This window comes from Pavona decussata, unplaced genomic scaffold, assembly GCF_977016875.1.
Source record: "Pavona decussata unplaced genomic scaffold, jaPavDecu1.1 SCAFFOLD_124, whole genome shotgun sequence".
In the NCBI taxonomy this organism is placed as follows: domain Eukaryota; kingdom Metazoa; phylum Cnidaria; class Anthozoa; order Scleractinia; family Agariciidae; genus Pavona; species Pavona decussata.
Genome location: NW_028145538.1, coordinates 855,683 through 868,642, shown reverse-complemented (window position 1 = coordinate 868,642; position 12,960 = coordinate 855,683). Strand labels below are relative to the sequence as shown.

Genomic DNA, 12,960 nt, shown 5'->3' with positions numbered 1-12,960 from the left:
GTCACTTTTTGAATAATACATCATTCTCATTTATTCACCAAGCTTAAAATATTCCATCACATTTATTCCATTGCAAAATGGTTGATATTATGAAGATATATACATGTACTGAGTCTCCTTGTCTGGTGAAGCAGCTATAAAGAAATTACTTCTTTAGAAACTGCCCTTTGCCAGTTGCAAGGCGGGAGATGCAGTTTAGCTTACTAGTGATTCTAACATTGGTATTTCCTTTCCTGTTCCTTGTACCACCAGTGGCAACCCCAGGTTCAACCACAGGTGCTAAGCTATATGCCTGTGGAGTCAGCCGCGACACCACCACCTCCTCTTGCTCCTCCACCTCCTCCTCAAACGTCCTACCAAATCATTGACCCTCAGGTCCAATCAATGGACGTCCAGTACTGGAACAGCTATACATTAGGCTCTGCGCCCACCACACCCACTTTTGTCATGGCACCTCATGCCATGTAAATTGGAGGGGAAGCATTTTGTTTGCATGGGTATTGGTGGTGTGTGATAACTGATCAATAGTGTGGAAAAGCACAGGGTTACATAACATGATGTGATTGTACGGGGAGTCCCAGATTGAGTGACTGAAGTGCAAGTGTTGTGAGCTTCTGCTTTAAGATAAGCAAGGAGTTACACTGTTTACCGTGGTTGGGGGTTGCCAATGTGTAATATAGATGTTAAAGAAGCAGTCATTTTAATGGGCGATCCAACGTGATGTGAAGACCATCTCATTCTTGTGATGAAAGCATTCAAGTACTTGTCTAAAGAGAGAGAAGAGCTGTCAAGGACATTGTGGGTATTGGAAGTTCCACAAAAACTTCACAGCCTGTATAGTATTAATATATCAGTTCAAAGCTCTTTGCATTCCTGTCAGCGAAAACCATGTTTTAAATTAAGTACATGACTACAGGTACAGGTAAAGAGCAGATTGAAATTAATTAAAATAAAATTTAATATGTTCCTGCCAGATTTTTTAAGTGAACTTTGAAAGGCATTTTTTTGTTTACAAAGTGTATCAGAAATTGGAATTTCTGGAAAACCATCAGATTGGAGATGAATCATAGTAATGATCATTGTCGTTTGCATTTAATTTTTCTATCTTTGTCTGATTGGTTGCAGAAATGTTAATACCAAACTCCCTCCATAGAAGGTCATATTTGGAAATGGTTAAGGGGTGGGATTCTTACAAGCCAAACTTTATCAACTGGGGTGGGGGGGAATCCAGATCTAAAACCTTCCATGGAGGGGATATATATGCATGGCTATTTTCTGTAACATGAAAGTTGAATCCAGGTGCCCTCACTTTTTGGATAAGAAATGACAATGAACTTCATTTTGAAAGTTTACTTTTAATTTGGCAAGAACAAAGTATAAATCTAAGAGAGAACTGGAAGAATCATGGTTTTAAGATGTGGATTTGTTATGAAAGTTACTTCCCTGTAGTTACATTTATTGATTTCGTATATTGTTTAGAAGGAATTATTTGGATCTGTAATAATAATTTTATTTGAGATTGTTATTTACATTACTATTTAAACTCAAAACTGTTTTGTATGTACTTTCTGAAGATCTGTATTTTGTAAAATACAAATATATTAGCCTGCTCATGTTCATGTTATTTTGAATACTGCAGGTACATTAAACTTTAAAAGGAAAAATTAATAATTATTTGTACTTTTGAACTATCTTAATTTCCTACAGTCATTTAGTGAGGGTTACATTTTGTTGACCCAGGAAACACAAAGTATAACGTTTAGAATTTTAATAAAACATGGCAAATACAAATATGCACGACTTGTGAAAGAGCTGTTCTATGAGAAAGAAATGAGGGTTTTCTCTAAACATTAGTTTTGTCTTTTTGAGTGTGCCAATTAAGGTTAACTTTAAAAGAGACACCAATTATTTGTACTACTTTAAGTTATTTTTTCTGAGAATTATGGACGTCAAAGTAGACTGGCACTACGAAAAGGACCAATCAATTTGATTTTTTTGTGTGATTAATTAATTAACAATAGTTTGTTACCAATGGCTGAGCCATTGACATATAGTTGTAATTAGAATAATGAAGTTAAATATTTGTTTTATTAAAACATGGTGATGGAGGAGTTTATTGCAAGACTAAAGAATTGGCAAAACAAAAATAATATTAAATAATATTACAAACCAAAATTATTTTCTCCTGTTTGCCTTGCAGTAAAATCTTCATATTTCATAGTGAGAGATTAGTCAGTAGAAGAAATTATTTTATTTGTTTATTATACGTAATTGTAGAGTTTACTTGAATCATTAAAAATGTCTATGTCGTCTGTCTGGTGGTGTTAATTATGTGTTTTAGATTAAATTAGCCGTGTCTGTCCTGACCTCTTTGAAGTACAACGTACTAGTTACTTTCCCTTAAATTTCAAATTTAAGTTCTTCCATTTTGTGTTTAGCAGGCTTAAGGGCTATCCATTGGGTCCAGAAACTGGGATTTCCCCAGTCTGTTATGAATTTGGTCCCCAGCTACTTTGACAGAAAGACCAAGCATTGACACAACATTAGGAAAAATCCGGAGTACTTTTTTATCATTTCACCACCTGCTTCAATAGTCAGTGACAGCCCAGCTTGGTGTATGACAACATCTAACATTTATACTAGTGTTTTTGCATTTGTATAATAGTATTGCATTTGACTCCTTTTACTGCCCGTGCTGAACCCAGAGTCATTCTAACCTTTTGAGTCAGGTGATGAAATTCAGAAACTGCGACCCTCTGGTCTGTACGTTCCTGTGACCCTGAAAGATTATTTTAGCTCCTCTCTCCCACACTATGTAAGGTTTGAATCTGGGTTCTACAAGCAGTGAAACAGTCAAATGTAAAGTGTGCATTCTTAACTGTTTTGTTATAGCAAAAGGGTGTTGCATTTTCAAGTTGCGATGTGCACGCTTGCATAACATTTTTATTGTCCTGCTGCTTTCACTACTGCTTGCAGCATTCCATGCAAAGTAACTTGTTTTCAGCATGTTCATTCCCACGCATTTTGAATGATAACTTTTTCTTTAGCAAATGTAGATTCTTGTTCTAGTATATTAATTTTTATTCCCACAACTGGCACTTTCCCACCTGACTGACTGACACCTGTCAATCAATCAATCTGAGACCCTTTGTTTTTCCCTTGACAGAATACCTCCAATGGGTTGCCAGTTTGTCGGGACTTTGTCTCGGGCCAGTGTCACAGAGAAGCCTGCCGCTATGCCCACGTTAAAGACAGTGAGCTCTCTTTCTTGTGTTAATGCTTAGCTGATTTAGTCCTGTCAGCCCCAGCACTAACAAACACTCAAAAACAAAACCAAAAGGAAATTTCAGATGTTGGCTCATCACTGGGTTCAATTATTGCGGTTGTTGTGTATTCAATTTGACAATCTTGTGCGATCTAAAAAGATCAATGGCTCTATTTGATTCGGCAGTAGTTGAAGTAAAACAAAAGTTGTGGAGTTGAGCTGTGTGCTGATAGGGCTAAGCTGTGCTGGAGTCTTATTGCTTGGCAGGCTCTCATGCTAAGCTTTGCTGGCCTGTTTTGTAAAACATAGAACTAATTTGGATATGTATAGTTGGGATTTAATTTTTTTTGTAGAATTCTATAGCTAATTATTGGCTAAGTACCCACCACCCTAATATATTTTTCTCCATTTTGTCAAAAGGGTTGAAATGGTTCATGAGAGTGACGACTTTTGAAAAGCTTAGAAAAGTGGGATTTTGAAATGTGTACCTTTCATGTGGATGACATTTATCACTGACCCCTCCCCCCTACCCCATCCTGGGAAGGGGTACTCCCTTGTATACCTTGGATAAGCTATCTAGGTAGCTTGGGTATGGTTTTTGGGCTGTTTTGGTCAGAAAATGAGTATAGATTTTGACCATTTTGGTGCAAGGTCTGAAAACGGGTATGGTTTTTACAGCCAACGTTAGGGAACAGGTTTGGATTTAAGAAGCTGGGTTTGCATATGGGTATGGATTTTAGAGGCCGCATGTGGAAAATTATGAAAATTACATATTTTGGTCTGAAATAGGTTGGGTTTTGGAAGAGTGGGTGGTATACACTAGTCCCACCAAAAATTCAAGGGAGTTCCCCCTTCCCCTCCACCCCCGGTTTTAAGCTCACATAACCCCTCTGGGAGTAGCAGGGGCTGAAGTTTGTAACGGCTTGGAATCCCTTGCCTCTACAAGTGGGGGGAGGGGTATTAGGGAGTTGGCAGTGGGCCTGTTTATAGTGTTCTGTATAAGAAATATTGTTGGAAAGTTAAACTTGTGGGGTGGGTATGGCCTTCCTGTATTTTGTACCCTTTACTTATGGTGCAGTCCTTGCAATAATTATTTCTTTCATATTCTTTCCAGATATTGGTGTGGAGGCATGGTGGGGTTGTGGTTAAGGTGTTAAAGTTTTAATTTGGGAGATTACTAGGGTTGGTGTTCAAGGGTATGGACATACCTAAGTCTGCATCAATATTGTCATGTTGTTTCCTTGGATAAGAAACTTTACTCCACATTGTGTTGTTCGAGAAAGTGTCCATACCTCCCCCCATAGAAGGCTTTATGGTTTGAGCCCCCGACCCCACCCCTCCTGAAATTCCATTTTAGCTCCATACTTATCTTTAAAAATTTTGGCTTTTGATACCCCCCACCCCCTCAGAATTTCCAATGACCTTCCACAAGATGGGTATGGATATTTTCCGTAACCACACATTCGTTCTCCTCCCAGATGTACCAATGGAAACCAGCAATACTGTTGGGGTGGGGGTGGGGTGTGGTATAACCATAAGATGGGCTTGCAAGCCATCCTGTTGGGGAAAATTATAGTAAATAAATACTCTGGTTGCCTCATGGTATGGTAAGGGAGCAGCAAGGGGCAACTCACAGTTTTTTTGCTTAATGACAAAATCCTCAGGCTGTCATTGTTTTTGTCTTAGCTATATTATGCAAATTTATACCAATATATACAAGTCAAATTGTTTATGCATACATAGTAATAATTATAATTGCTTTAAATGTATGCAAACATATGCTAATTGTATGTAAAATTTCGAACTCTAATCTCCTATTGGAGGTCATTGGATATTCTGGGAGGGGTCCCAGAGCCAAAAGTTTTCAAAGAAAAGGGTGTATTAAGGGCCCATGTTGAATATTTTTTTAGGTTTATTTCTGGTTTTTGCTAAAACTGTAACAAAAAGTTTGGGAAAAATTAGGCTCAGCCATTTAGTACCTAAAAAAAAAAGTTCTTTAAAAACAAACCAAATGCAACATAGGCTGTTTGCTAGAGGGGTGAGAAAATTGGCATTTGTTAATTGATAAAGAAGCAGGACAAAATGGGAGAATTATGCCAAAAGTACAAATGGTTGGAAACCGCATATGGCTTAAGAGCAGGAAGTGAAAGTGTCAAGTTTAGGACCCTTCCCCCAACTTTCAGTGGTGTGCACTTTAACACTCACATAAATTGTTTGATCATAATAACTTAATCATGGCTTCCATTACATCTGCAAGGAATATAATGTGAGGCAGAGACAAAAACTTTCCCCTTCAAGCCCAAGTAGTGTCCAGCAGTCCATTTCTCCTTGTGTAGTTCCAGAAAATATCCATACCCCCCCCCCCCACAGAAGGTTTTTTGTTTTGCACCCTCCCTCCCCCCAAGAAATCCCCCCCCTAGGAATTTCCAAAGATCTACCATGGGTTGTGTATGGATTTTTTTCTGGAACTGCACATTACATCAACAAGGAATATAATGTGAGGCAGAGACAAAAACTTTCCCCTTCAAGCCTGAATATTGTTCAGCATCTTATTTCTCCTTACAATATCACTACTAATATCAAACAAACAGGTCAGGAGAATAGAGGAAATGATCACCAAAGGTTCAATGTCTTGATGATCAAACAAATTCTCCCAACTAGTATTGTGTGGTTCCAGAAAATATCCGTACCTCCCCCACGGAAGGGATTGGAAATTCCAGAGGGGTGGGGGGGTCAAGGGTCCAGGAAATTCCTGAAGGGGGGGATGGTGTATAAATAATATATCTGTTTTTTCCAGACCGACCGGTTCCATAATTCTGATATGTTCAATTTTTGTTTGTTTGCATTTTGCTCCCGAGCCGCGGATGCAAAAACAAATGAATTAAGCTTGATTTCTGTCGCCGCTCGAGTACGGTCATTTTCCTGAACAGCGGCTGGTAAGGGAAGCCCATGTTGTGGAAATAAGACGAGTAAATCCTGTAAATTACACTCGCTTGAATGTCTGCCACACACATTATTTAAATAGGTACTTCTGTCACTTCAAACTATATCGTCTCTGCTGGCAGACATTTACATCGCACTTTTCATTGTCATTCGCCAGCGTGACAAATACTGTTTGAACTGAATTATTGCATCAACATTGAACTATGTATCGTGACCGTACGTAGTAATTTGGAATCGACAGAAAACAGTTCTCTGATCCCGATGAACTGAGTAAAAACACAGTAAGACAATATTATAGTTCAGGAGGCAAATGTTATTTCCAGGGGGTGTGCGGAAAAATTGGAATTTCCGGAGGGGAGGGGGGGTATATTTTGTGGGCTGATTTTGGAGAATCCAGAGGGGATGGGGGGCCATAAGAAAAATTCCTTCCGTAGGTGGGGTATGGATATTTTCTGGAACCACACATTAGTACTAGAAGTGAGGAGAATAATTATGCTTGTTGATATTTGATATTTGGAGAAATTTGATGCTGGTCATTAACAACTGGGGCAAAACAGGTTAATGCAAGTATTAGTGGTACGTATTAGCCAGTACATACCCTGCAAGCAGAGGCCCTTTGATCTACCTAGATAAGTAGGAAGATCGAAGGGCCTCTGCTCGCAGGGTAGCCGGTACATTGCTGTAGATCAAATTCCATTGTTTGTATCCATTTAATTAAGGAAGATGGTTGGTTACAAGACCCATGTTGGGGCTAATGGTGCATGTTTAAATGGACAACATATTTGAGCACCTCAGTTCTCATCTTGACTTTACCATTTGTGCCTTTTCTACTCGTAGAAAATGTAGAAGTTGTGGATGGTAAGGTAACAGTGTGCCGAGATGCAGTGAAAGGCAAATGCACCAGGTCAAACTGTAAATATTACCACCCATCATCCAGCTCTTCTTCTTCTGGTGCTGCGTCATCGAAGACATCTAGATAGAACCTGCTGGGACCTGTTTGGTGGGATAGAGGTGAAGTTTTGGAGAAGAGCTATTTTTGGTACCAAGAGATTCTTCTACTGGTAGAATGCCAAAATTTATTCTGAAGCATTAAGGGGGCATCCCCCAAGCATGGCTGGCTTTTAATTACCTTTTAACTTAAGCATCATTTACCAAAGGCAAATGGTGCATTTTAATGCAGATTCCATCTTGAGCATGCTACATAATCACATTTCATCAATTCATGGTAAAATATTAAATATGAAAACAAGCGCATACCTCAGAAAAACCAATTTGACTGAACCTTTTCAGCTTAAAGTATTTAGACGGCAGAGAATCTGCAAAATTGAGCTGCTTTCTGGTTGCAATGTTACAGTTCATGTCTGAAAATCATGGCTGCTATAAATGTTATTGGGTTACAAGGCAAAAGCAATAATTATTAGATGCAAGCTGATTCAATCACAACCCTGAATGCCTTACACTTGTAGCTTGCAGAGTTTTAGTGTCTTCCTCCATCTTATTGTTTGTGGCACATGTCAATTAAGTCAATATTGGTGTTCACGCTTTCAGATCTAAATGTTTGTATGCACTACAATGTTCATTCTTGTAATCCATTGCTTAAGCCATGCAGGCTTAAAAATGGTTGCTATAATATTACTATTAATACTATGCTTAGTTGCTTTCTGTTTTTGTGAATTGACCTGTGTATTATTCAGCACAGTGTTTATTCTTAAGTTCTGTTCTTCAACATATTTCATTTCATTGTTAATGGTCTTGTTAAGTACGTTATCTTCCCTTTTTCAGTGAAACATTTCAAACATCTTTTCACAGCTTTAAGTAATTTCTCTGAGAACATTGCTGACCACATTTCATAACCTAGTGCCGAGATGATGTAAACTAAATCCACAAACTTGTGAAAATTATATAAATTGTTTTGCAGCAAAACCCAACATTCCAGATGATCATGGCAAACAAGGCATGAAATACTGTTTGTATGAAAAAAAATATTACATTTTTTCCAGTGCCCGATGTGGAGTTGAGAGCATTTTATAGACAAACCTGCAAAAAATTAATTAATTAATTAATTAATTAATTATGCGGTGATACTTGCTTTTCAGCCCAACCCAGCTGCATCCTTCAAATTTGAACAGAAATATCTCTGACCAGCTTTACAATTTTTTTTTGTTCAGGACTCCACTTTTTTCTGTATAACCCTGTATTTCATCTCCTGCTTGTCCTGTAATGGTGGATTTTACTGTGAAAGGTCTGTTTGGGTAGTTATAAATACGAGTATGTTATTTTGGGTTACTTTTTAATACTGGCTTTTTAAGACACATTGATTTTAACTGTTTGTGTAAGGAAGAGATTAGCTTTCTATTCATTTCTGCACCCAGTAACTGAATGAACAAAATAAGGTTTACTCAAAATGTTGGCAATTGGAGAAAAAAGTATTGGTTTACTGACCGTTTACTCCTAAACTGGATGATCACAGTGTTTGAGCATTGTCCCTGGGGGAGGGGGTAGCAATAAAAAGAGTAGCAGTACCCCCGGTACTGGCCTTACCCAAGCCATGATAAGAATATGACACTAGAACATTTGGGTCTAGTTGTATCTGCCGTAAAAGGTTTTGTCCAGTCTCTCCACATAACCTCGTTTTCACTTTCGCAAAACATAAACAGGAAATTCCAGTATAAAAGGGACCTGGCCTATCCTGGTTAGTCAATGATCAGAACGTAAACAAGTGACAAACAATTTGCATTTTTTTCTTCAACTCTCTGATAAAATAAGCTTAGTTCTTCGAATAAACTCTGTTATAAAACCAAATTAGAAACTGATGTCTTATATTGCTATGGTGATATGAGATTTTGAGGCAAACTTTTTTTAAAGGATGCTTGAGTCAACAACATGCCAAGACTGGACAGTATCTAAATTAACATTTTGCATCCACCAAGGTGTGAATGGAAGGAGGGGCTTGCCCTTTTATAATGGAACTTCTTGTTTAATGTTCACTCTGTTCATGATTTTACTTTGCACATCAAAAGTTAAGTACTCTGGTTAGGTGCGTGCAGTGCAAGCGCATCAAACGAAAAATTACTTTTTTATGAAATGAAGGAGCAGAAACTGGTTTTCTGATTTTTGTTTTTTTTTTACAATGTTTTATGTGAGTTATTCTTCTAAATGGAAGTAAAAGAAGAGAATACAGATGACACATAATAATTTTCTATAGAATGATGCTTCGCAGTATTGGAACAGATAGTTTATGGAAAATGTCGAATTTAACTTAATACACAGCTATTTTTAACTGGATATTGTCACAAGAGAAATGAAAGCCAATGCATGGTGTAATTATTTTAAGAAAGTGGGTGATATGGTATAAGTTTACAAAAGTTGTGACTTCTGTTGTTCTCCTCAGAAAGAACATTTTGAGAGACAGTGGAAAAAAAAAAAAAAAGAAAAGAAAAATTGAAATTGGTGATTGAAAGATCCGAGTAGCTTAACCATATTAATAGTTATGTTGTAATTTATTAGACTTACCTGAAGAAAAAACAAGTAAGTATGAATGCTTTTTGAAAAACGTTGGACAAATCTGATTGGTGAGTTGCACCCTCAGATGCTGTAGCCTAGAAATATAGCCATCTCACATTTACAGCAGAAAACTTTCTCGCGTTTATAGTTACCATCTGATGTGGCATTATAGGCAGATGTATTCACAGTACAATGTGAAATATTCCTTACAAATCATGCCATCGTAAAATGTGATGAACTGAGAATCAATTAGGAGACCATGATGCAATTTACCAACGTACAGGTATATTAACAGCATAAACTGAATTATTTTACACAATGCCTTGGATGTTTTGTTTTTTTTGTTGGAAAATGTGGTCTAAAATTTTTATTCTTTTAGGCAAGCATAAATTTAATACTTTACTTGGCAGTATGTCATTGTTCAGAGATAAGCAGCTCACGGTCTCTGTAAAGAAGTCACACAATATGATTCCCCATTGTGTGACAACCTCAAATATATACAGTGAATGACCGTACCAGATGCGTTAGATTTGTGACAATTCTGTTTATAAATAGTTGTGAGCAAAGTTTGCGCAAAAGTACTGATATTCCAGCTGGCCTGTTTTCCTTGTCTTTTATTCTATTGCAAGTTTGTAAGCGTCTTAAGCCTCTGATGCATGCATTTGCCTCAGTCCTAAGTCACGCAATCCTTCTAGAGCTAAACTGGCCATTTTGGATGTCACTAAAAACCTCCCCACCAACCAGTTGGATGTCACACTTCCCACCGACTAGTTGAATGTCATGGAATCCATATCCTTGGCTTCCTTTGAATGGTATGACTAGTGGTGGCTTGATGTTCAATTATGGAGGCTGGGTTAGTTCACTTTTTAATGGATAAGTATAAGGCTTGGCAACTTCTTTCATGCGAGCCATGATTTTGAAGTTGCTTCTAATTAAATTTGATTAAAACAGTAGGCAAGGCAAGGCAAGAAGTGTTGCGTGACACATTGAATACTTGCACCCTAATGGCTTCGCCAATTCACCAAGGATGGCAAATGTGTTCATCAGAGGTTAAAAGTTGTGGTAATGTTTTATGAAAAAAGGGATGAAGAGAGTTTATTTTTATATCCCTGTGCTTTTAAAAGGATAGAATATAGCAAGCTACCCAGCAGCAGCTTGTGGTATCGCTGGCAATAGTTTTAATGCATTAATCCGTTTAAAGCTAAATTATATTATTACTGTAAAGTGTATTCATTATATAAGTCCCAGAGATGTAAAGTTGTGCATGCCAAAAATTAAGAAGAGTAAAGTAAGACATATTGATATTTTATAAATATTTATTTAAAATTCAAATATTGTTTTCGACTATTTTTTCCATTGGAATAAAGACCGTTTAGCAAGTTAGCCAAAAGTAATAAATGAAGGAGAAAGGCAACTGAAAGTTGCTGGGGTTCTCATCAAAGTTATAAAGAAATAGTTTATGGAATGGATGTTTAGCACAAGTTGAAGAACTGAGCATAAATGGGGTCTTTACATCTTGGAGTTTCACCGTGGGGAATGGGGTGCTCTATAGAGCAGGCTATACAGGAATGCTGACTGCCCAAAAGGGGAACCTTTTGTAACCCTCATAGTGTGTGTGAAAGGGTAGTGAAATTTTAGTATTTTGAAGGGTTACAAAAAAACTGACGGTAAACTAAAGTGGTAACAATTACATGTAGCTATTGCAAAGGGTAGTGAAAAATGAGCAGAGAACATTTCTGACAGAGTATAATTACAATCATGGAAATACTACGCTTGCTGACGACATTATGGAAGTTATTTTCTTGGCTTAGGCTTTTCTCTGAGGTATGAGAAAGCTCCCCACGCCAATCTTTAGTGAGTACCCCACCCCTGTCAATTTCATGTCATGTTAGGAGCTGGATAATTTTAACCATGCACTATATTATTAGATGTAGAGAACTTGTTGTGCTCAGTTCTTCAATCTAAATGAATGATTTATTGTTGAAGAAAAATTTTAGATTTTAATGTTAGATTAATCTTTCTTTAGGCAGCACAGACCTATATTATGCTTTCTTTCCTCCTTATTTATATTTTAAGTAAATAAGTACGCACCCTGGTGGTTGTACGAGACTGTTGTGTGTCTTGGGACAAATAAAATCTTTTTCTCACCTACTGAATTCCTTTGATTATGTTTTTGTTTCACTTTCACCCTCCCCCCTCCCCACCCCCATCCTATAGGGGTGCCAGTACGTGTGCTGGGAGGGGCATTACTCTTTGTTCACTGAGCCTTTCAATAATTATTAACATATGGACTCTGAACTTCAACCTCAACTTATGATTGGCATGTTTTACTGCTGTTAATCATAACTATGGCGACAACCGACTGACCACAAAGAAATGACAGAAATCGACAAAGAAGATTGTAATCTGCTAATCACAGCGCACGGACATGACCTTTTGACTTCTTTGAGCCAAACGTTTTTGTTTTCTTAGAGGTCCGCTGCAGTGATTGACAGCAGTGAAAAGCATTGCGGTTGGTTGAATGTTGAACATCAGAGTCCGCATGTTATTGAAAGGCACAGCAAAGAAAGTAAGCCCCCATTCTTTCCCCTGTCACAGGGTCTGTATGCATCTTAACTTGCGAACCCTTGAATTTCTGGGGTCTTGTTCAAGGCCTTGAAAGTACTTGAAGTAAGTCTGTGTAGCAGTTGTACCCTTTCTCAGGCTCCCAAAGTTGAAGGGGAGTTTTCCTAAAAGTCACTTCTCATGTTCGCTTGGAAAGTCCTAGAATTTCCACTGTAAGGTAAACTTAAAAAAAAAAACCTGCTTGTAAATTTATTCAGTCTTGAGCTGTGTTTCTGTATAGTGGGCCTCCTCTTGGGCACAAATTTCATCCCAGAATAACTTTTCCATAATCTCTTTGTATCTGTTACCTCTATTGAAGGGGATGGAGGCAGTAATTTTGGGGACAACTTGACTGAGTATTTTAATAGGTGTTACGGTAAAAGACTGACCACCATCAAGGATTAATAAAATTAAATAACAAGTGATTATTGAATTGCTTTTAATGTACTCTAATTCAATAATAAATGATACACAAAGTATATAAAATATAAAATGTTATTATACTTGAAAGAGAACTTTCTGGTTTGCTATTGATAAAATATTTGCCAAATAAATGACTCCAGAAGAGACTGGGGTTAGGATTTGAATGTCGATAAAGTGGTACATGTGAAAGAAATGGGATGTTATCCATCTAATTCATCTAT

At 37.5% G+C, this 12,960-nt stretch overlaps 1 protein-coding gene and 1 long non-coding RNA gene across 5 annotated transcripts in view; one reads left to right on the top strand and one right to left on the bottom strand.

Moving 5' to 3' along the window:
- Window positions 1-11,868, top strand: part of LOC146469353 (muscleblind-like protein 3) — a 29,057-nt gene extending 17,189 nt beyond the window's left edge. For 3 of the 4 annotated variants that reach the window (XM_085123402.1, XM_085123404.1, XM_085123405.1), the window contains exons 9-10: window positions 3,167-3,254; window positions 7,046-11,868. In XM_085123402.1, the coding sequence (XP_084979528.1) occupies window positions 3,167-3,254; window positions 7,046-7,188 (231 nt within the window). In that variant the 3' untranslated portion in view covers window positions 7,189-11,868. Of the gene's footprint in view, window positions 1-252; window positions 2,314-3,166; window positions 3,255-7,045 lie in introns of those variants that run through there. The other variant, XM_085123403.1, reaches the window with a different exon arrangement.
- On the bottom strand, window positions 5,489-6,772 carry LOC146469354 (uncharacterized). Its single transcript, XR_014867235.1, has 2 exons — window positions 6,668-6,772; window positions 5,489-5,922 (listed from the first exon to the last, which is right to left on the bottom strand). It is a non-coding gene; the product is annotated as an uncharacterized LOC146469354 (long non-coding RNA).
- Window positions 11,869-12,960: the final 1,092 nt, after the last annotated feature.